Source organism: Pelmatolapia mariae, linkage group LG3_W (assembly GCF_036321145.2).
Source record: "Pelmatolapia mariae isolate MD_Pm_ZW linkage group LG3_W, Pm_UMD_F_2, whole genome shotgun sequence".
NCBI classification, from domain to species: domain Eukaryota; kingdom Metazoa; phylum Chordata; class Actinopteri; order Cichliformes; family Cichlidae; genus Pelmatolapia; species Pelmatolapia mariae.
In genome coordinates, this window is record NC_086229.1 from 24,628,063 (window position 1) to 24,651,869 (window position 23,807).

At 41.8% G+C, this 23,807-nt stretch overlaps 2 protein-coding genes across 2 annotated transcripts in view; both read left to right on the forward strand.

Moving 5' to 3' along the window:
* The window catches only part of LOC135932491 (protein NLRC3-like), a 41,595-nt gene extending 32,370 nt beyond the window's left edge, over positions 1 to 9,225 (forward strand). Inside the window, exons 5-6 of the mRNA XM_065469978.1 lie at positions 7,068 to 7,269; positions 7,436 to 9,225. Coding sequence (XP_065326050.1) covers positions 7,068 to 7,269; positions 7,436 to 9,225 — 1,992 coding nt within the window. The remainder of the gene's footprint in view (positions 1 to 7,067; positions 7,270 to 7,435) is intronic.
* LOC134624293 (NACHT, LRR and PYD domains-containing protein 12-like) overlaps positions 1 to 23,807 on the forward strand; it is a 521,298-nt gene that overhangs the window by 427,284 nt on the left and 70,207 nt on the right. Inside the window, exon 9 of the mRNA XM_063469262.1 lies at positions 9,724 to 9,897. Within this exon, the coding sequence (XP_063325332.1) occupies positions 9,724 to 9,897 (174 nt within the window). The remainder of the gene's footprint in view (positions 1 to 9,723; positions 9,898 to 23,807) is intronic.

The window sequence follows — 23,807 nt, forward strand, 5'->3', positions numbered from 1 at the left end:
AGAACACCTGATTGTTCTGTAAATAGTTTTAAATGGTTATATAAAAAACGTCTGAGCCTTGGCTGCATTTTTAGGTAAATAGTACCATGTAATTTTATTGTTTGCAAAATATTTTTTAAAAATGTCCAATTTCTATTTGCATTTCAAGTTATGAAAATGATTCCTTAAACATGCTTGTGGTTTTTACAGTCAAAAATATCACTTTCTACTTGTATTTTAAATTTTGGCTGAATTTAGATCAATTGTGCTGACACATTATGTCAAAATAAGTAAATAACAGATTATCAAGATGAACAGTTTTTAAAGGTCAAATATAGAGGCCAAATCAAAAGTAGTCAAAAACGGCCAATTATACCCTGGACCCCAGAGGGTTAAAGGCTAAAAGTTGTCACCAAGTACTGTTTATATTTGTGTGTATTGCTGCAGCTTTTTTGAGTATTAATTTGGTGCCTTTGGGTGAAATAATGGTAATATGAGTGATCCATATGGTCACAAAGAATAGCCACTTGATTCTGTGCTACCAAAGTTCCCCGGCTTTCATTCAAAATGTGTTTATGGTCAGCACCTGCACATTAAACTACTTAATCAGTCAGTGCTGTTCTGCATGTCTATCTGACTTGATGTTATTAGCACAAACACTTTAAACATGATCATTTAGGACTTCAGCAATAATACAGACAGCGATGTAGTTAGCAACAAAACAGTTTTATTGGGAATTAACTTAAAACAACAAACAACAAACAAACATCTGTCTCCTATTTTTTGTCACACAGGAAGGAAGCATCAATATATGATGAGAAGACTTCTTTCTTTTTTGTTTTTTTTCAACAGGAGAAGAATATCTCTAACAAGTTGATTTGTTCACATTTTCACATTTTAATTTTTAAGTGAAATGTGCATTTTGAGTTTATACACTTTGTATATAAGGGGGCCGTGTGTTTCACCGTTATATTCGGGTCCTACCCTGTCTGCATTACACATCCAGTTCAAGACTAACATTTTTCTAGTTTCCCAAACAGTAAATCAGTGTGTGTGCAGTTCTCTGCAAACTCAGCAGGAATAATTAGTGTGAAGCTTTAACTCTGCTGATCCTCTTTGAATCATGGATCAGCTGAAATGTTTAAAATGTTGTTCACACTGAAGCTTCCAGTCACAGTGAATCAGTGTGTGTCAGTGAATGCATCGTGTGCGCTTCATGGCTCCATCTAGTGGACTGATAGTAGAGCAGCTGATGGCAGCTTCCTCTGCCTCACACTGCTGTCTGACTGCATTCAGCTGACACTGAGATGAAGCAGGAAAGAAGCAGCTGATATTTGGACAGCACACATGATGGAAAGGAGGATTTCAGCTGATGTGCACACGAATGATTTGTGTTTCCTCTGCAGGTGAAGGTAGAAAGTGTGTGTGAGCTGATGTGAGCAGCATGGATCAGTGTGAGGACAGAGAGGAGGGAGTCCCTCCCTCTAAAAGCACTCTGTGTGGGGAACATGAGAGCCAGACCAAAGCTCAGAGGTGAGACGACCATCTCTAACTGTCCATGACTCTTCTCCATGTCACAGCTCAGCACTCACATCACTGCTCCATCATTATTCACAGGAACCCACCTGGACCTCCACCCAGCTCTGAGTCCTTACAGAGTGACTGGTCTAGAGGTGTTCCCATTGATTTTAAAGTCCAGCCTGTGTCTGCTGCAGAGAGGTGAGCTGTTAGTAACATGAACTCTTTGATTTAACTGCTTGATGTTGTTGGATATAAACTGCAGTGCAAACACGTCAGTCCCTCAATCCCATTTAAACTGTGTCTTAAAAAAAAGCCTTTGGTTTGCACACAACTGAAAACCCACTTCAGCAAACAGGAAGTGATCAGAGCGTCCGTCCACCTCCTGTCAGGCCTGCAAACATTTCATATTGAAGAAAAGTACTTTATATTCCACATTTTACTCCACCACATTCAACCATTTTGACATTTTAGGCCACAGCATGAAACTCTTGTCACATGACTCCTGTTATGTTATAGAGTCATGTGACCACCAGGGAGTGATTTGTATGGATGTGTGTGAAACACATTCATATCAATCTGATTCATCAATGGAAACATTTTTGGTGTAAAATGCACCAACACTGAAAACGCTGCAGATAAAAACACAACAAATGAAATATGAACAAATCAAGGCTTTGAATACACGTGTGTGTGTTTGAGACAAAGAGATAAATGGATTGTGTGTCTGTCCTATTGTTGCATGAGGATTTTATTGTAGATTTTGTGCATGTACACTTTTGACCACGAAGGTGTCAAAAGGGCGTAAAACAGTTGGAGGCACAAGAGTAAACACTAGTGCTGTCAGTAGATTAAAAAATGACTAATTAATCACACAATTTTCTGTCAATAATCGTGATTAATCACAATTACTTGATCAATAGCTGCAATTAGATTTTTTCAACTTTATATTTAAGCTTGTAACAGACGTTTACACCATAAACTCAAACTCCTCAGCTGATCCTGAATCTGAGCCCGTCTGTAAAACAATCATTTTCTTCACAAGTCTGTGGAGGTGGCACTGATCATGCAGCAGTCTAACACACTCTGTCACTCTTCTTCAAGTCTTTGACACGAGGAACCACAACTCTGTTATTAACAATATTAACAGGTCTGCAGTTTGTCCACTTGGCAGTTGTGTCATCAGTGCTTTGCATTATTGTGATACTTTAAGCTGGAAGTGCTTCGGTGAAAAGAAAATTCTTTCTCTCACAATGTGGAGAATACTTCATGTTGGTCGGCTGCTCCGTCTTGTTATTTATTTAATACTCAAACTTTCCATCAAGAGGCCAGTGTGCGTTTATCATCTTCCATATTGAACTGATTGGTTCAGCTGCCCGTCACTAACACATGAACTGCCCATCTGCACGTGTGCAAAGGGAGCTCTACTTGGACAAACTGCACGAAGTGCGTTGATAGAAACATTTCAGGGATTTTGAGTCATTCTGCACTCCAGATGTGTTAATTGTGTTAAAGATTTTTATCAGGTTAATCATGATAACAGATTAATCCCCTAACCCTACATGTTCATTTTGACAGCACTGGTAAATCCTTTTAAAAAAGAAAACAATGAAAGAGAAAAGATCCAAATGTTAGACTTGGTCATTTGCTGTTTGAGGACAGTGATGCTCATATCTGTGGGGAAAGTGTGACCTGAGTGGGTTCATGTTTGTCTTTAAAGAGCTGCTCTGATTCTCTTTGTGTCTGATCTGTTAAACAGTCTGAGAGGTCACACAGAGACCCAGCAGCTAAAGCCTGGATCATACTGGCTGCTGTTACTCCATCAGGACAACACTGAACCACAGTGCTGTTCATGGAAATCAATCAATAAATTTAACTTTACACTGTATTACCAAAAGTACTGCCTTCACACATGTAAACTTGAGTGACATCAGATTCTGAATCCACAGCATTTAATATGATGTCAGCCAAGAGTTCAACATATAACAACTTAAACTGTTCTAAAAAGGATTTTTCACAGGTTTAAAAGTGTTTACGGGAAATGTTAACGGTTCTTTTCAGAAGCACATACGTGAGGTCAGACACAGGAAACCAGCAACACTGACTGAACACAGATTTTAGAGGCTAAATTCATATATTACGTGTGTGTGTGTGTGTGTGTGTGTGTGTGTGTGTGTGTGTGTGTGTGTGTGTGTGTCTGTCCATGGTTCCTCCACAGAGTGGACCAGCAGAGCTCAGAGGTTCCCAGTGGTCAGTCTGCCCAGCAGCATCAAACACAGCTGGACTCCATATTTATGGTCTGTACATGTACAACAACTACTTTATTATTAATATTAATAATAATACATTTGTTTATAGGTCCCTTTCAGAACACCAAGGACTCTGTGGACTAAATGACCAAAAGAAACAAACTTTGAAATCAGACGGTGCAAATGTGATCACAGGGAAACGTTTTAAACATCGAGGCTTTAAACAAAAACCAAAGTGAAACAGTTTGTAGTTGAGATCAGTGGGAATGAAGCTGAATAACTGTTTCTACGATAACTTTGTCAGTGACAGATATGATAGAAATTAGCAGCATTAGCACTTACTAATGATGTGAGTTGACACTGGGCTGTATTGAGACGACCACATTAGGTGGTCCTCAACTGTAATGGAAACCAGTAGATCCAGTCCAGTTGTGGCGACCTGTGATGAGTCCATCTGAGCAGCTACTAATGGAAACGGGGCCATAGATGTGTTTGTGCTTAATAACAATGAATCACAGGATTTTTACATTACTGTTAAAATCTCATGTTGTTTGTTAAAGTGTGCAGTTCAGGGTGTGTTACTAAAACTGTGCTTTGCTCACTTTCCAAAGACCCAGCCCTCATAAAAAGCAGCCAATCAGCTTCTAAGAGTTACACACCCACACATATCAAGTTAACTCTGGTCTAATACACTTGGATTTAGCTTGAAGAAGGTTCCTGTACGAGGACTAAAAATGATTTAAAAAGCAGCCAAAGAACAACTTTGACACACCTTCATAAAGCCTGCAGAGCAAAAGAAAAACTAGCTGAAAGTCTGGCTGCTCTTATGAAAAGTACAGAGAAATTATGGGTCGCTCAACACTTTTGCACAATATAAGAGTTTAAATAAATCTAAAGAGTAACTCAAAATCCTACAATCATACTGAGAAAATCATCTACAGCTAACTATCCAAGTGGATTTGTTTAAGACAGCTCCATCTGCTGGTGGCCCTCTGCAGGTGCATGAAAGGGGCGTGTTTATAGTGAAAGTAGTAGAGAAAGTAAACCCCATTGGAAGGAGGAGGACTCTCAGCAGCTTCCAGCTCATATTCAGACATTTGACTTCTCACTGAAAGCAGCAAGTTTGAGTGTCTGTACCTTAATTAGAAGAGTTAACATGCCAGTAGTAATTAGAGTTGACTGAACAATGCTGTCCTTGTAATGTAGTTTATGATTTTTATACATCTTTTTGTGCACAAGTCCAGTTTTACTGTAGAGCCTCTCAAGTTGGTGACAGCAGTCAAAGTTCACGTGTAAACCAGAGCTGCAAATCAGGTCCAAATGTGTTGTTCACAGTGAGTGGGATCATCATTGGCTGCTATGTTAACATCCTGCAGCAGGATGTGTTTGGTCAGAGAATGGATAGATCACTAAGTCATTGTTGAGTTTAGGGGGACAGTAGACAGCTGGAGCAGGTTCAGCCAGTTGACACACAGTAGATAAAAATAATTGAAGGCAGGAGCAGACACCTGTATGACTTTCCACCTCTCACATAGATTATTGTCCCTGGGCAGAGCCACAGGGCTGGTAGATGTAAACAAACCTGGAGGAGAGGATTTATTCAACTGAGAAAAGTCACAGAGTTGTGTCTTGATGCTCAATCATCCAGGTAAGTAAATCCCAAAAAGGTTGATTCTGTTCATCTGGACGTTTTCAGTGGGAGAAATGTTTGATCATCATCAGGTGACGTCTTCAGTCTCAGCTGACTGCAGGTTTCCAACCTTATAAACAGGACATTTGTATAATGACTGAAACCTGCAGCACTGAAAGAACAATGGACTGTGAGGTCAGTTCATTGATCATTGGTACGCATATTGTCAGGACCATTGATCAACAACCACTGATCAATGGCCATGAGTCCGATTCACAGAGAGTTGGGGAATGGCTGCAATCACAGCATTGTAAGATGGTGACAGATGTGCCCTTAGGCCCCTCCTCCATTCAGAGATGGTCTGTCCCTTTTCATGTAAATGGCCTCCTTGACTCCGCCCTCAAACCAGCATTCATATTTACTCAGGACTAGGGCTGCTCGATTATGGCAAAAATGATAATCACGATTATTTTCACTGAAATTGAGACCTCGATTATTTGAAGATATTTATTTAACAATGTATTGAATAATGGCTTTAAAGATTGTCAAAAAATAATATAAAATAGTCTGCAAATACTGATAACAGTGCAAATGTTTGCAATATAAAAAATAAATGAAAAAATGTAAACATCTATGTTTAGCAAACTTAAAAATTCTGCACAATATTTATGCATACAAATAGCCAAACATCAAGGCAAGCTGTGTAGCCACACAATGCACAATTGCATCAAACTGACATTGAGGTACGTCAACTAAAGTTGCTGCTCCTTCATTGTTTGATCGTATGTCACTTTGTAAGCGGTCTTCAAATGATTGAATAAATTTGTAGTGTTGCTCTGTGGTGCAGCTACGACACCGTAGCAAAGTTTCCACACTATGTCTACTTGATCCACGTCTGACTCCGCAAACCCATAATGTTTCCACACCACTGAAGTCGTTTTACCTCTCTTTTCAACCAACGGCATTCTTTCTTCAGCAGCCGTTATCCTCTCCAAATAACTTATGCTTAGCTTTCCGAGCTTCCCTCGGGTCCTCTTAATTGTTGTGATGCGTGTTCGAATCGCAGAGAGGTGCGCTCGTTTTACCACACAGAGCAGCGTGAGAGTAAAGCACGAGGGAGGTGCTAATAATCGGCTCAGTCATTTTTAATGATCGTTGAAAGCTCAGATTGTAATTTAGATTAAAATTCGATGAATTGAGCAGCCCTACTCAGGACCTTCTTGATGTGCTGTTCTTCTGCTTCCCTGGCTGCTGTGTCTGTGGGGATGGTGTTTGTTTTGTGTTGTAGCGTCCTGATGACACCCAGTTTGTGTTCCCGTGGATGATGAGAGTCAAACCTTAAATACTGATCCGTATGTGTAAACAGAGTGAACCTTTGAGACCAGTTGGCTGTATGATCAACTCAGTCACCTGAAACATCTCCAAGTTTCTGGCTTCGATCATCGACCCGTTGGTAGTTCAGCTCTGAACACCAGTGAAATGTTTCTCCCACTGAAATCACTGCATTCATATGAACAGAATCAATGTTTTGCGATCATGGAGTTGTGGACAAAGTCTCAGTTAATCAGATAAAGTCAAACTTATAATTGGTGAAGCGATCATGGATGATATGCTCCTTGATCATAAAGAAGTGGATGTTGTGGAGACTGAAGTTCAGAGTGGTGGCTCGTTCATAAAGTATCCTGTTTCAGCTGCTGGAGGACAACATCATCACTTTTGTGAAGAACGAGCTGAAGAAGATCCAGAAGGCTCTGAATCCAAATAAGCCCCAGTGCTTGGAGTTTCAGAGGGAGGATGATGAGCAGAGGAGCAGCAGAGAGGCATTTGTGAAGATCACAGTGGACTTCCTAAGGAGAATGAAGCAGGAGGAGCTGGCTGACCGTCTGCAGAGACGTAAGAGGATTTCCTACTTAAGGTTTTAAGCTGTTAGATATATGAGACACTTATGACACCAGTGTGTTCAGTCATTTCTCAGTGGCTCAGAAACTGTCATCAGCGTTTTGTATAATATGATTGTTGAAGTTGTACTTTTATTATTATTATTGTTCAGACCTTAAAGCTTCAGTTTGTCATCATAACCTTAAATCCACCCTGAAGAAGAAGTTCCAGTGTGTGTTTGAGGGGATCGCTAAAGCAGGAAACCCAACCCTTCTGAATCAGATCTACACAGAGCTCTACATCACAGAGGGAGGGACTGCAGAGGTCAATGATGAACATGAGGTCAGACAGATTGAAACAGCATCCAGGAAACCAGACAGACCAGAAACAACAATCAGACAAGAAGACATCTTTAAAGCCTCACCTGGAAGAGATGAACCAATCAGAACAGTGCTGACAAAGGGAGTGGCTGGCATTGGGAAAACAGTCTTAACACAGAAATACACCCTGGACTGGGCTGAAGAAAAAGCCAACCAGGACATCCAGTTCATATTTCCATTCACTTTCAGAGAGCTGAATGTGCTGAAAGAGGAAAAGTTGAGCTTGGTGGAACTTGTTCATCACTTCTTTACTGAAACCAAAGAAGCAGGAATCTGCAGCTTTGAAGACTTCCAGGTTGTGTTCATCTTTGATGGTCTGGATGAGTGTCGACTTCCTCTGGACTTCCACAAAACTACAATCCTAACTGACCCTAGAAAGTCCAACTCAGTGGATGTGCTGCTGATAAACCTCATCAGGGGGAAACTGCTTCCCTCTGCTCACCTCTGGATAACCACACGACCTGCTGCAGCCAATCAGATCCCTCCTGACTGTGTTGGCATGGTGACAGAGGTCAGAGGGTTCACTGACCCACAGAAGGAGGAGTACTTCAGGAAGAGATTCAGAGATGAGGAGCAGGCCAGCAGGATCATCTCCCACATCAAGACATCACGAAGCCTCCACATCATGTGCCACATCCCAGTCTTCTGCTGGATCACTGCTACAGTTCTGGAGGATGTGCTGGGAACCAGAGAGGGAGGACAGCTGCCCAAGACCCTGACTGACATGTACATCCACTTCCTGGTGGTTCAGGCCAAAGTGAAGAAGGTCAAGTATGATGGTGGAGCTGAGACAGATCCACACTGGAGTCCAGAGAGCAGGAAGATGATTGACTCTCTGGGAAAACTGGCTTTTGATCAGCTGCAGAAAGGAAACCTGATCTTCTATGAATCAGACCTGACAGAGTGTGGCATCGATATCAGAGCAGCCTCAGTGTACTCAGGAGTGTTCACACAGATCTTTAAAGAGGAGAGAGGACTGTACCAGGACAAGGTGTTCTGCTTCATCCATCTGAGTGTTCAGGAGTTTCTGGCTGCTCTTCATGTCCATCTGACCTTCATCAACTCTGGAAAAAATCTGCTCGAACAGAAACAAACAACATCCAAGCGTTTTAGCTTTTTAAGCACGAAAGAGTCTCTCCACCAGAGTGCTGTGAACAAGGCCTTACAGAGTCCAAATGGACACCTGGACTTGTTCCTCCGCTTCCTCCTGGGTCTTTCACTGCAGACCAGTCAGAGTCTCCTAAGAGGTCTGCTGACACAGACAGGAAGTAACTCACAGACCAATCAGGAAACAGTCCAGTACATCAAGAAGAAGCTCAGTGAGAATCTGTCTGCAGAGAAAAGCATCAATCTGCTCCACTGTCTGAATGAACTGAATGATCGTTCTCTATTGGAGGAGATCCAACAATACAGGACTTCAGGAAGTCTCTCCAGAGGTAGACTGTCTCCTGCTCAGTGCTCAGCTCTGACCTTCATCTTACTGTCATCGGAAGAAGATCTGGATGAGTTCGACTTGAAGAAATACTTTGCTTCAGAGGAGGCTCTTCTGAGAATGCTGCCAGTGGTCAAAGCCTCCAACAAAGCTCTGTGAGTACATTTCAAATTATATGCTTGTTGATAAAAAGCAGGTGCGATCAACTAAAAAAACTAACAAGGTAACCTCCAAAACCACAGTAACGAGTGCTGGTGTCTGAAAAGTCTATACAACTATTAAGTGATAATCAGTACTCACTTTGTGCAATACTGAATACATGTTGGCATTTCTGAAATTTTTCTGGGTGTAACTGTTATCAAAGTTCCATCCAGACCTGGCCTTGAGTTGTTGTCTAAGTTTTAATCATGAACTCTTCTGAAACAATTACAAAATAAAGAAATTTGACACAATTTGTTGATACCAAAAGCACATTGAACTATCCCTGTTCTTTTACTGCTCTCTTCTCTCTTCACTTCTCTCTTGTCTCTCTGATTGTCTCCATAAGTTGCTCGTTGCTTTTCTGACAAAGAGAAAATGGAATATTGCCAAATGTTATATAATCTCATTATACTTGATCAAAAATACTTTTTTTGTTGTTTTTCTGTTATTTTTCAGACTGAGTCTCTGTAACCTTTCAGAGAGAGGTTGTGAAGCTCTGTCCTCAGTTCTCAGCTCTCAGTCCTCTAATCTGAGAGAGCTTGACCTGAGTAACAATGACCTGCAGGATTCAGGCGTGAAGTTTCTGTCTGAAGGACTGAAGAATCCACACTGTAAACTGGAAACTCTCAGGTGAGATCAAACATTTTTTAATCAACTGGCAGAATTAGCAAATTAATAACAAGGTAATCCTTTAATAAGAGGAGATGTGGAGGTGTTGTGATTTGCAACATACTCTTATGTTGCAAGATTCTAAAACAAGAAGTAGTTCCTGGGAACTGCTTTCTGTTTTGTTGCTGTCTAAGTAGAAACTTGATGATGAAAATAGTGATGAGTTTGCAGAGTTGAATCCACAGCACACAACACAAATATTCTCACACCCGACAATATGTACATAGTCACGGTGTTGGGTGCTGAAGATCATAATTAGAAATATTAATTATAAATTTCTTCAAATGCAGTTTCACGCATGTGATACTCATTTAGAGGGGGTGCCGTGGCTCTGCGCTACATACAGACATTTCTACATCCCTGCCATTCAAAGGCACTTTGTTATAGTTTATATATGTAGTATTCAGAACTGGAATGTAAGCTTGGTATTTTTAAAGGAAGCAATTTTAATTCAGTGTTTTCATTAGTCTTAATTTTATGCGTTTACTACCACTAAGAAAAGAACGGACATGAGGCTTAAGGCCTGGACAAGTTTGAAACCTTTTGTCCTTCACAATGGAAAATGGGTATCACTTTATCCAGCTTCTAATTCATAAATTCTGCACTGAGCTTGCATTTAAACCTGTGTCTATGTGTACCTGGCCTGTACCACTACACTTGCTTTCTTCTGAACATTTGCCCCCATCCCTTTCTTTAAACAGTGACATGATCCCAGTCTGTCTTTTAATGTGATTTTTCCACATGATGTGTCCATTAGAATAAAATCCCAGCCCTGCTGGGATGGAATATCAGCAAGCGTGAAATTTCTTTGATAACTGACATATGAAATTATCTAGGGGCCGAATTTGGCTGATGGGCCATATGTTTGACAGCCCTTGTTTAGACAGTTTAGCATTCTATGTTCTACTGAGTTAACTCCAAGCTAAGGAGCAAACCAGCTAACTGCAGCCACAAGCTGCGACTGGTTTTCTTTGTGGATGATTCTCACACTGATCCTTCATTGTGATGCTGCCATCCACCCACGTCTTCTGGATTCCCATCTTCACAGTGTTGGGAAGGTTTGATTGGAGATTGGAGAATACATGCCCCAATGAATACTGAATACTTTGGATTACTTAATATATTATCATGCTTTTTACAACTACATGAACTGACTATTGCTGTGTGATTTATTACTATTACTGAAGACTATTCTCCATACCAATACTAACTAGATGTTTAAATCTTAATATAAAATCGATAACAGTAGGGTGGACATTAGGTAAGGCTGCACTTTTTGAAGCAATCTCGTATAGAAAACTACTCTGCACGTAGTAAAGGGACCTCTGGCTAATACGGTGGGTTCGTGTCAGGCTCGTAGTCGAAAACTAGCTTTACTTGTTGTTGGGTCATCTTTGCTAGTGAGAGACAGAGAGAGGCGTTGAAAGGCTGCTCCAACGGAACTTATTGTTTAGAAGGAAAACAGAACACAGTGTACAGTCGAGTCTTAATAGCTTACTTACAACTGGGCTCGTCAGGCCCTCTTTTTGGCTGCAGTGGTTATTATTATATTTACATGCTTCCAGCTCCCGTTTCTACTCAGTGATGACTCGTACTTTTCAACTCTTCTTTTTCTCCCTCCCTCCCTCGTTCACAGACACATAACGGTTATGGCAGTCCATTCTCCCTGCAGCACAGACTACACTGCCCATGAGGTGACATTCTTTAGGGCGATGCCTGTAACACTCTGCCTATTGCATTTACATTAAATAATTTTTTGAATTATTCTCCGTGAATCGCTACCTTATTGTGGTGGAGGGGTTTGTGTGTCCCAGGGATTCCAGGGGCAATGTCTTGGGGCTTTTGCTCCCTGGTAGGGTCTCCTATGGCAAATTGGTCCTGGGTGAGGGACCAGACAAAGAGCAATTCAGAAGACCCTTATGAGAAAAACATCGAAGCAACAGTTTACTGAGAAATAAAAGAAATGATTGAGCTCATTTTGCTGATGTGGAGTATCTCATTATTTGCGTGGAAGGCCCCATATCAGCAAACATCATGTGTGAATGCGTGTGAATGAATGTGAAGGACTGGACCAAGGTGGGAATGAATAAAATGTTGACAAGCAGGACGAGTGGAAGACTTAATTCTGGGGATGCTGATTTTTGAGTTGCTTTGAGGGAATTTCTGTTTTACTGACTGGGGTTAGATTTTGGTATTACATTATATTGTTGGGTGAATGCTTGATGCTATAGGGGAAACATCTTTTAATATAACTCATGTTACCATTAATGGAAGAAAAACGTTTCATATTTTGCTGCTATTTCTGCTGCTATTTTTTATAATCTATTTGTTTGATAATTGTGCTGTTTTAAGGTTTCTTTCTTATAACACTGATTGTATCATAAAGGGGGGAGTTGGTTATGAAATGTAAAGTATAGGTTTTGTTTCCAGGAATTTCCAAGGATCCAGATTTCGAAGGAGCAAGGAGTTCGAGGAGATGTGTCATGATGATTAAATTGATTTTACTCCTTGAACACAGGTTTTTAGGGCCGGAGCAAAATACCTGGGAGGAGGATGGCTGAAGTGTTTGGAGAGATGATAAGCCTAACCTTTTTTCCCTTTTAATTTCTTAAGCCCAGGTGACACATTTTGAGTTTTTTTTGGACACAAATAAAAGTCCAAATAAAAAGGGGGATTTAATTTGAAATGGGTTTTAGGATGATTTTATAATTATGGGGTTTTTTGTGATAATTTAGATATGGTAAAACTGAGGCAGGAATTGTTATTTTCATGTCTAAGTTAAAGGAGTAAAATGAACTAAATTCTGTTCAGAAGATAGAGGGTGTCCATAAGAAGTTGTAAACCAAATTTAAAGGGAAACTGTGGGAATAAAAGATATGCGTAGATAATTTGGGGAAAACTAGTGAAGATTTTAGGAGTAGAAAATGTTTGATTTATTTTTATTTTTAGGATAAGTGGTTATAATCCAGGCTTACACATACAGATATTACATAGATTTATTGCTAGGGTAGAGGACAGAGCGTATTAAGAGAGTGTTAAAAGTGTCACTGACTCAAATGAATAATATTGGAGATTATATATGTAGAAATGATTTTTTCTTACACATTGCGATCGTGCTCATTAACAGAGTTGATGTTCGGTCCATTTAAGGTCATAAGCTTCGACGAGCGCGAAGTCTCAGTCGATATATTGCGGGGGACTTGGAGCAACAGAAGGATAAATAGCATTCACGCTTACAAACACACATGATTTAAACATAGGTGAGGCCAAGGGGCTGGAATTCCTTTAGCTTTTATCTGAATCTGGATTGGCTCACTAACAAGTGACAGAAAGGAGGAACTGAATAGGAGTTTGATTGCAACTAAACTGTGTGACCTGTAAAGGATTGAGATAACACATGCAGCCCCAGAGTAGACTTATTATATGAATGCAGTTACAGAATAACAAATGCTTGTTTAAGTGACAAAGTTTTTAGCTTTAAAACAGAAGTAAAGAGGAGAAAGCTTATATATTTTGGTTAAGTCTGATAAAGTATAAATTAGAATGTATCATTACATTAAGAGCAGCAAAATGAAATAAAATGTTATACCAAGAACGGAAATATCACAGGGAATGTGAGTTAAAAAAAAAAAAAAAAAAAATGAAGTTAGGGTTAACACATAGTACCTGTTTTTAGGGAGCTTTAGGAAGAAAGTAACTGTGTAAACATCAAATATCTGCTCGGTTTATCAAGGTATCGCATATTTGCAAAAGTGCTTCGACGTTTTCGGACACGTCTGTTACCCACCAGCTCGATAGCTAGCCGAGAGCTCGAGGGTCACTGAAGTCGCCGAGAACGGCATAGCTCCCGGCACATCATTTTCAGATCACAGCGGACTTTCGCTACTCAGGTTAAACGTAATATATAAGTCACTTAGATAACCTAAAAATGATATTGTTTGGCTTTATTCAGTGTTTTATTTGTTCGTGAGTAAATCAGTTTGGCTGAGATTAAAATTATTAGATTAGATTAGATAAAATAAAACTTTATTATTCCCCTGGGTGTCTTGATGCATTCTCAATCATCCAGGAAAGTAAATCTCCAAAAGTTGAATCTGTTCATCTGGATGTGGCGTTTTTGAAAACGCTACGTCCAGATGAACAGATTCAGTGGAGATATCAGGGATGACACTGGTGTGTCTGATTCACTCTTTAGCACTCTGGTCACTCCAGTGTGACAGCCAGAACACCACTGATGATCCCAAATGATCCCAGCGTGTGGAATAAGGAGCTTAAGGTTCAGTTTGAGGTTTTGTCAAAGCAGTGAACACAAAGAAAGCCTGGCTTTGGTGGACTTCCATGATGCTCTGCTTTCTTCTCCACTCTCCTCTTTTCACTCCTGATGCTTTTATATGTCACTACTGCATGTCCTTAACTTTTGTCTTCTCTCTCCTTAGTTTGTGTTTAGTTCTTGTCTCTCTGAGCTCATCTCTTCTCTTTCCCCTCACCCTGCAACCAGTCATGGTAGATGCTCCTCCTGGAGCCTGTTTTCACTGGGAGGATCTTTGTGTCAAAGGGAGTTCTTCTTCCCACCATCACCAAGTGCTGCGCACAGTGGATTGCGTGATGGTTGGGGTTTTCTCTCTAAAATTGGAGGCTTTTACCTCACACTGTTAAAGAGCTTGAGATGACTGTTTGAATTGTCACTTATAAATAAAGTTGCATTGAATGGATAACTTTTATTCATCTATTTAATGGATAGATGTTATTGTGACAAACAGAAAATGGTTGGTGACTAGGGATGGCACCGGTTCTGACATAAAAGGTAGTAACCAGACCGAAAAGCAGCGCACATTTCGGTGCTTTATTTCAGTGCTTTTTTTGCTGAGATGTGATACACTTTAGATTCTAGGCAATCATTTTACTTTTCCGAGGATAGTAGGCGGGCCCAGGTACGTCCGTTCTTTTAGAACAGAGCTACAGATTAAAAATGCCCAAGGCAAAGCGGCCAAAAGTCTGGCTGTACTTCACAGCAAAAAGATGCAAACTCAGCAGCCTGCAACAAGTTCTTTAAGCTGATACTGTGATACTGTCAAAGGAGGTAACACCTCGAATCTGATGAAACACGTGGAGACTCATAGCGTTTTTTTTTTTTTTTTAAATCCGAGAAATGCGCAGTATTTCATAGCTTGCTGCGAGACCTCACACTGTGCACTTGAACTGCGGGTGTGGTGCCTGTTATCGGACCCGGACTTAGCAACATCTCCCAAAAACCCGAAGTGGAGAGTCCTGGCCCCTAGCCCTGCCAGTGTAGCAGAAATGATGAGGATGATGATGGCAGCAGCAGCTGCGTGAGTAGCTTAATGCTGTTCGTGTGTAATTTACGTTGAGTACGCTAACCACGTTATTATTAATGCATGTAAGGTGAACTAGCAAACACCATCGTAGTTACATGCAGCTGTCTTCTTGTTTGATGGCAGATACTCCCTTCACCCTGGCCTAAAAGGCTAAAATGACCAAAGAAAAAGTGGAAAACAGTTAAACATGAGAGGTTTTTGGACAAAGTTTGTGTTTTTTCCATTGTTTAAGCCAAAAGTAATACCATAGATACCCTATAGCTGCAGAAAAGGCTAACATTGTTATCTTTTTACAAAAAACAGCTGAACATGAGAGGTTTTTGGACAAGTGTGTGTTCTCCATTCTTTAAGCACCGTACTGGTTTGGCACCGGTATCGGATAAAACCTAAACGATACCCATCCCTATTGGTGACTGATGGATTGCTGTTTTGTGTGTCTGCAGTCTGTCAGGCTGTCTGATCACAGAGGAAGGTTGTACTTCTCTGGCCTCAGCTCTGGGTTCCAACCCCTCCAATCTGAGAGAGCTGGACCTGAGCTACAATCATCCAGGAGACTCAGGAATGAAGCTGCTGTCGGCTGGACTGAAGGATCCAGGCTGGAGACTGGACACTCTCAGGTATGGAGAGAATATCTGATAGAGGAGGAAGAGTACATGGATATTCATGTAGTGGGTCTCCAAGGAGTCTGTTTGCAGGAACGTTTAGGTCACAGGTATACCTGAGATATATCCCACTGTGTTCCTAATAAAGTGTCAGCCATGTGTATCTTTCCCATGCTGTATGTCCACAGTGACAGAAGGATGAAACAAGGCTGTGAATCATTTCAGTCTATGTGTGTGACAAAGAGGCAGACAGGAGTAGCTAACATTTGGAAATGGAAGCTTAAATAATGACAAACCCTACATTCACAGCTGAATTCACAATAAATTTGTTCTCAAGTTCACATTTTTCTATTATTGTTCTCAAACAACAGAATGAGAATGAAATATTGATTCTAACAGGGCCCATAAACAGCATTAGCTTAGCAGCATTAGCTTATCAGAGTTTCTATCATGGTCACACAAATCCTTCACAAACTAAAGTGGCCTACTTAGAATTATCTCCTCACATCGTTGTTACCCAACGGAAAAGAATATTAGTATTAGCTACTATCATTTTTAATAATTATAAGTAAGAGAAAACAGTATTAGCATTATTGGATAATGCTAACCCACATTAAGTTAGCATTAGCTATTTACAACAGCGGACTTAGAATTAGCCGCTCGCATTGTTAAAAAGTAAGGGAAAGGAGTATTGGCATTCGCGCATAATGCTAATTCACGTCAAAGTAGCATTTAACAAATTGTATTAGCATTAGCTGCTAATAATTATTCACTCCTAATTGGAGTTAGCCCCTAATGGCAGCCTACTTAGCATTAACACCTGACATCGTTATAATGCAGGGGAAAAGAGTTACCATTATTTGATAATGCTAATTCACATCAAATTAGCATTAGTTAATAACTGTAGACTGCATATCATTACTTGCTGTCATTCTTACAATGCAAACAGTATGACCATTAGCTGCTAATGCTTTTTCATCTAAAATTAGAATTAGCCACTAATGGCATCCTATTTAGCATTAACTCTTCATATCGAAGGGGAAAAGTTAAAGTTGAATGAAAAAAGTGTTCATGTTTGTTACTCATATTGTTAAAAGGAAGAAAAAACATTGTTAGCATAAGCGGATAATGCTAATTCACCTCAAATTAGCATTAGCTAATAACGGCAACCTGCTTAGCATTAGCTGGTCACATTGTTATAAAGCAAGAAAATATGGTATTAGCATTACCTGCCAATTCCTATTCACCTAAAATTAGCATTGGCCACTAATGGCAGTCTACTAAACATTAAACACTCACTAATTTAATGCTAATTCATGTCAAGTTAGCACTAGCTGCTAGCATCAGCCTACCTAGCAGTAGCTGTTCACATTATTAAAAGGGAAGGGGAAAGTGTTAGCATTATCTGATAATGTTAACTCACATCAAATTAGCATTAGCTAGTAATGGCAGCCTACATCATTATAATGCAAGAGAAAATAGTTAGCATTATTTGATAATGCTAATTCACATCAAATTAGCAATATTTAGTATTAGCTGCGTACATTGTTATAAATCAAGAGAATATAGTATTAGCATTAGTTGCCAATGCTTATTCACCTAAAACTAGCATTAGCCACTAATGGTAGCTTATTTAGCATAAACTTCTTAATGTTAAATAAGGTTAATTAATGCTAAATAGGCTTAACTGAAATAAAAGCAGTGTTAGCATTAGCTGCTGATATTGTTAAAATATAATAAAAAGTAAGAAAATCATTGTTAGCTGTAACGGATAATGCTAACAAACATCAATTTAGCATTAGCTAATAACGGCAGCCTTTTTAGCATTAGCTGCTCATATTGTTATAATACAAGGGAAAAGAGTTAGCAAAAACATTTTTTAGCATTAGCGGATAATACTAATTCAACTCAAATTAGCATTAGCTAATAACGACAACGTACCTAGCATTAGCTTGTCACATTGTTATAAAGTTGAATCAGATTCAACTTTTGGAGATTTACTTTCCTGGATGATTGAGAATGCATCAAGACGAGATAATATAATGCTAATTCATATCAAATTAGCATTAGCTGCTAGCATCAGCCTACATAGCATTAGCTGCTCACTTTGTTATAAGGAAAGGGAAAACAATATTAGCATTTGCTGCTAATAATTATCCACCCATAATTAGAATAATAGTCACTAATGGCAGCCTATTTAACATTAACACTAGAAGTCCCAGAGAAGAGCCATTTGGCTTTTCTACCTATAAAACCCACCGTCGAGCCAAATGGCTGGTAGGCTTTTAGCTAATATCCTTAATCACCTGTGAACAGCTGCTTTTGTTATGTAAATAAGGTGGGGCCATGCTGAACCACTTGGAATGGTTAGTTTCCTGAGCCACAAGGAAACTTGTGTTTCAGTTTGCCTTCCTAGGGAGAAATCAACACACATGGGTGTATTTCCTTTGTTGCTGAGATTTATTGATAAAAACAGTACAAAAAAAAAACAAAACAAAAAAAACAACCATTTGTACACATATTTACAACTAGCAATAAAAAGTGAGTGAGTACATTTCAATCACTCACAATCCTGGCACTGCCATGGTATCTGTAGTCTGCATGTACCACATGTGTATCTGTAGCAGTGAACACATCACACAGTGGCATGATTGTTCTTGCATTTGTGTTTGACCTGACACGTGGCTCTTTTTCCAGGGCTAGGTGTGGAGGGTTGTGTCTGAAGCAACTGTTCTTTTCTTGCCTTCTTCCCAGCCATATGAGAGTTAGCCAACTCTTTTGCAAGCTCCACCAGGAAGTCCACCCGTCTTTCCTGCGTCCCGGTGCATGCTTGATACAGCACATGTGCATTCAGTGCTGCCATGTCAATCATGTTATAGAACACGGCAACTGGCCAGCGCCGTGTTCCTCTGCGGACCGTGTACTCCCGCACCATCTGGTCTTGAATGCTATGAAGCATGTCAAGAGTGATGAAACACAGGAAGCTCTAAAGGCGGCTCAAGATACTTTTCCTGGCCTTAGCTGTTGGCTCTCCATCTGCAGCGTACGCTTCTATTGGGGTGAAAGGGAGACAGGTCCCCACCTGTTCTTCACGCCACACTGTGCCATCTTTCGCTGTCTCAGTCCCCAAACAAGCTCTCTTTTTAGGTTGAGAAGCAGTCTCCTCATCTGCAGTGTGAACAAATTCAAATTGTGAGCAATGGGAAGGTCAAACGAAATTGCAAATGCATGCATATATACTAATTATAATTCCAGTATCTCCTCCTCTGTATCGGAATAATGTCTGAAATATCTTACTTACTACATCCACTTACTTGTTTGAAATGAAATAGGAAATGCTATGAAATGAAACATCTTCCTAAATAAAAAGATACAACTAGAGTTAGGGTTACTAGCTCTTCAGGTTAGGTTTCATTTCATATTATTTCCTATTTCATTTCAAACAAGTAAGTGGATGTAGTAAGTAAGATATTTCAGACATTATTCCGATACAGAGGAGGAGATACTGGAATTATAATTAGTATATATGCAAGTTCGTTTGACCTTCCCATTGCTCACAATTTGAATTTGTTCACACTGCAGATGAGGAGACTGCTTCTCAACCTAAAAAGAGAGCTTGTTTGGGGACTGAGACAGCGAAAGATGGCACAGTGTGGCGTGAAGAACAGGTGGGGACCTGTCTCCCTTTCACCCCAATAGAAGCGTACGCTGCAGATGGAGAGCCAACAGCTAAGGCCAGGAAAAGTATCTTGACCCGCCTTTAGAGCTTCCTGTGTTTCATCACTCTTGACATGCTTCATAGCATTCAAGAATGGACTATTCAACATGCACAGCAAACGGAGGATGTTCATTGGTTCATGGACCTCCCTGAACTAATGGCATTTATTTCAATTGTCATCTTGCGGGGGGTTGCTAGGGTTCCATCACTACGTGACTGCTGGTCAGCAAACCTGGGAAACCCACAGATCATTACAACTATGCCGCGTAACCGCTTCCAAGACATCATGCTACACCTACGCTTTGATGACAGGTCCGCCCGCAGTGATCGAGCAAAGATTGATAAGTTCGCTGCAATTTCCAGTGTGTGGGGATCATTTGTCACCAACTGCATCACGTGCTACAACCCTGGTCTACATATCACCGTTGATGAACAGCTCTTCCCATCAAAGACTCGGTGCTGTTTCCTGCAGTATATTGCAAGTAAACCTGACAAGTTTGGGATCAAGTTTTGGGTGGCCTGCGACCTAAAATCCACGTACATTTGCAATGTCCTCCCATATCTTGGCAAGGACCCCAATCGTCCCAGTGGGGAGAGACTGTCTGAAAATGTAGTGATGAGGTTGATGGAACCATTCCTAGACAAGGGCAGAAATGTTACCACGGACAATTTCTTCACATCGCTTTCACTTGCGCACAAACTTCTTAGACGGAAAACCACCATCCTCGGCACAGTCAACAAGATTCGCCGGGAAATTCCTCAATCCGCTAGATACACAGATCGCAATGAATTCACCACTCAGGTAGGCTGCAGGTCTTTTGTGGTTCTATGTTTATGTGTTTCATTGTGTGTAAAAGTGCTATGGAAATAACAATTTATCTTATTTCTTAGGTGTTTTCAACCTCTGCTGCCACGCTGACGGCGTATGCGGCCAAACGGAAGAAGACAGTCTATATTCTTAGCAGCATGCACAGCGTGGTTCAGACTGATAACACCACCAAAAGGAAGCCAAACACTGTCACCCTTTACAACACCACAAAGTGTGGCGTGGATGTGATGGACCAGATGGTGCGGGAGTACACGGTCCGCAGAGGAACACGGCGCTGGCCAGTTGCCGTGTTCTATAACATGATTGACATGGCAGCACTGAATGCACATGTGCTGTATCAAGCATGCACCGGGACGCAGGAAAGACGGGTGGACTTCCTGGTGGAGCTTGCAAAAGAGTTGGCTAACTCTCATATGGCTGGGAAGAAGGCAAGAAAAGAACAGTTGCTTCAGACACAACCCTCCACACCTAGCCCTGGAAAAAGAGCCACGTGTCAGGTCAAACACAAATGCAAGAACAATCATGCCACTGTGTGATGTGTTCACTGCTACAGATACACATGTGGTACATGCAGACTACAGATACCATGGCAGTGCCAGGATTGTGAGTGATTGAAATGTACTCACTCACTTTTTATTGCTAGTTGTAAATATGTGTACAAATGGTTGTTTTTGTAGAAATTTTGTTTTGTTTTGTTTTTTTTGTACTGTTTTTATCAATAAATCTTTTGGAGATTTATTTTCCTGGATGATTGAGAATGCATCAAGACGAACACAAAATGAAGTTCACAGCTTTTAGCAGTTCCCCCTCCCCACACACAAACAAAGAGGCAGTTGGCTCAGGAATCATTCACACTCCCCCACTCCCCTCCACAATTCTCAGGTAACGACCCAATTTACATATGAATTGATGCTAACAAACTAGCCAAGTTAGCTTCCACTTGGCTGACAGAGGGTTAGAAAAGCCTGGGACTTCTAGTGTTAAATCCTCACATTAAATTAGCATTAGCTAATAATAGCAGTCTACTTAGCAGTAGCTGCTCACATTGTTATAAAGCAAAGGAAAACAATATGAGCAGTAGGTTCTAATGCGTATTTGCCTTGAATTAGTTGTAGGTGCTAATGGTGGCCTACTTAGCATTAGCAGCTCATATTGTTGTAATGCTGGGGAAAAGAGTGTTAGCATTAGCTGTTCACATTGTTATGAAGGGAAATCAGTGTTAGCATTAGCGCACAATGCTAATTCACATCAAATTAGCATTAGCTGCTAACATCAGCCTACATAGCACTAGCTGCTTACATTATTAAAAGGGAAGGGAAAACGATATTAGCATTAGCTGGTAATAATTATTCACCCCTAATTAGAATTAGCCGCTAATGGCAGCCTATTTAGCATTAACTCCTCACATCGTTATAATGCAAGGGAAAAGAGTTAGCATTATCGAATAATGTTGACCTTGGTCGACTGGAAAAGTTCAGAACCTAAAGATTTAGGAGTGTTTCTTGATAGCTCTTTCTCATTTGAGAAACAAAAAAATTCGGCTTTTATAACCAGCTGTAAGGTTTATATTGTAATGACCGTGGGTTAGTAGAGCTAAACTGGCTAAACTGCTCACTAGCTAAAACGGCTAGCAGGGCGCTAGCAGCTAATGCTGAACTTCACAATGAATGGAGAGCGCTCGTGCCCCATACACCGCACGACCCCGAGCGCCTCAGCAGCAGGCTTGTAATCCCCAAATGATCCAGCAGGAGGCAGTAGTGGTTCACACCAGTCATTTATTTAACATTTCTTTCTACCACTGTAACACTGCTGACACCGAACCCCTATCACGCTCCCACCACATAGAGTCGCGGTGTCAGCCAACCATGCCAATTCAACCCGCTCCACAGAACACACATCAACTTCACTGTGGCTTACATCAACATAACACTAACACAACATGCGAATCAAACACATAGGAACTAGCAGAACGATAGAAAACACAGACAACACAATACCCAGAATGCACCTGGCTAACAACCCCAGCCAGGTCATTACACAGCCCCCCCCCCCAAGAGGTTTAGTGTCCCCACAACCTTAACTGTCCACTCTGTAGTCCAGCAAATATCCGGGCCGGCGTCGAGTACGCTTCGGCCTTGACTGGGAATCCATGGCACCCCCATTTGGGACGGCCGTAGGGGGCAAGGAGTCCCCAGGCTGCACACCAGTCTGTGGGTTGGGGGCAAGCGGATGGTATGGCGCCAGCCGGTCCTTGTGTAGCACCACTCGCCTTCCCCGCCCCGGCATCCGGACTCGGAAGACCACCTCCGATAGCTGTTCCAGGATCTCGCCCGGGCCTTGCCACTGGCTCATGAGCTTGGGGGTCAGCCCCCGCTTCCTCTGGGGGCAAAACACCCAGACCCGATCTCCGGCCCCCAGCATAGGACCGTGCGCACGTGTGTCGTACGCCCGTTTCTGGCGGGCCCCAGCATCCTCCAATGTCCGTCTTGCCAGCTGATGCACCGTGTGCAACCGCTCCCTGAGCCGCCGGAAGTAGTCCATCTCTGGTCCACCAGCAATCTCCCGCTCAGGGGGCGCCCCGAACACCAAGTCCACCGGGGTTCGGAGCTCCCTTCCGAACATTAACGCTGCAGGAGTACACTGACTTGACTCCTGCACTGCTGTTCGATACGCCCACAAAACAAGGGGCAGGTGTTGGTCCCAGTCCCTCTGATGTTGGCTGGTCAGGATGGACAGCTGGGTGGCCAGCGTGCGGTTGAACCGCTCAACCAGACCATCGCTCTGAGGATGGAGGGGGGTGGTCCTCGTCTTTCTCACCCCCAGCCTCCGACACACTTCTCCCAGCACCTGGCTCTCGAAATTCCTCCCTTGGTCGCTATGGAGCTCCTCCGGTACACCAAACCGCGTGAACATCTCATCCACCAGAGTCCGCGCCGTCGTCACCGCACTCTGATCCGGCACCGCGTACGCCTCTGGCCACTTTGAGAAATAATCCATCGCGACCAGGACATACCGGTTGCCGGCATCAGTAACAGGGAACGGACCCAGGATGTCCACTCCGATCCGCTCCATTGGCGCCCCAACTAGGTATTGCTGCAACGGGGCATGGGAGCGCTGGCTGGGACCTTTCTGCGCCGTGCAGTCATCGCAGCAGTGGACGTGGATCTCCACGTCCTGACGACACCCCGGCCAGTAGAACCGCCGTCTCAGCTGCCGCACCTTCTTGCCATTCCCAAAATGGCCAGTACCTGCAGCCCCATGAACCCAGCGGAGGACCTCAGGCCGCAAGGCCCGGGGAACCAGGAGCTGGAGTATGTCGCCTCCCCCGTCTGGCGCTCGCCACCGCCGGTAGATTACACCGCCATGAAGCTCCAGGTTGTTCCACT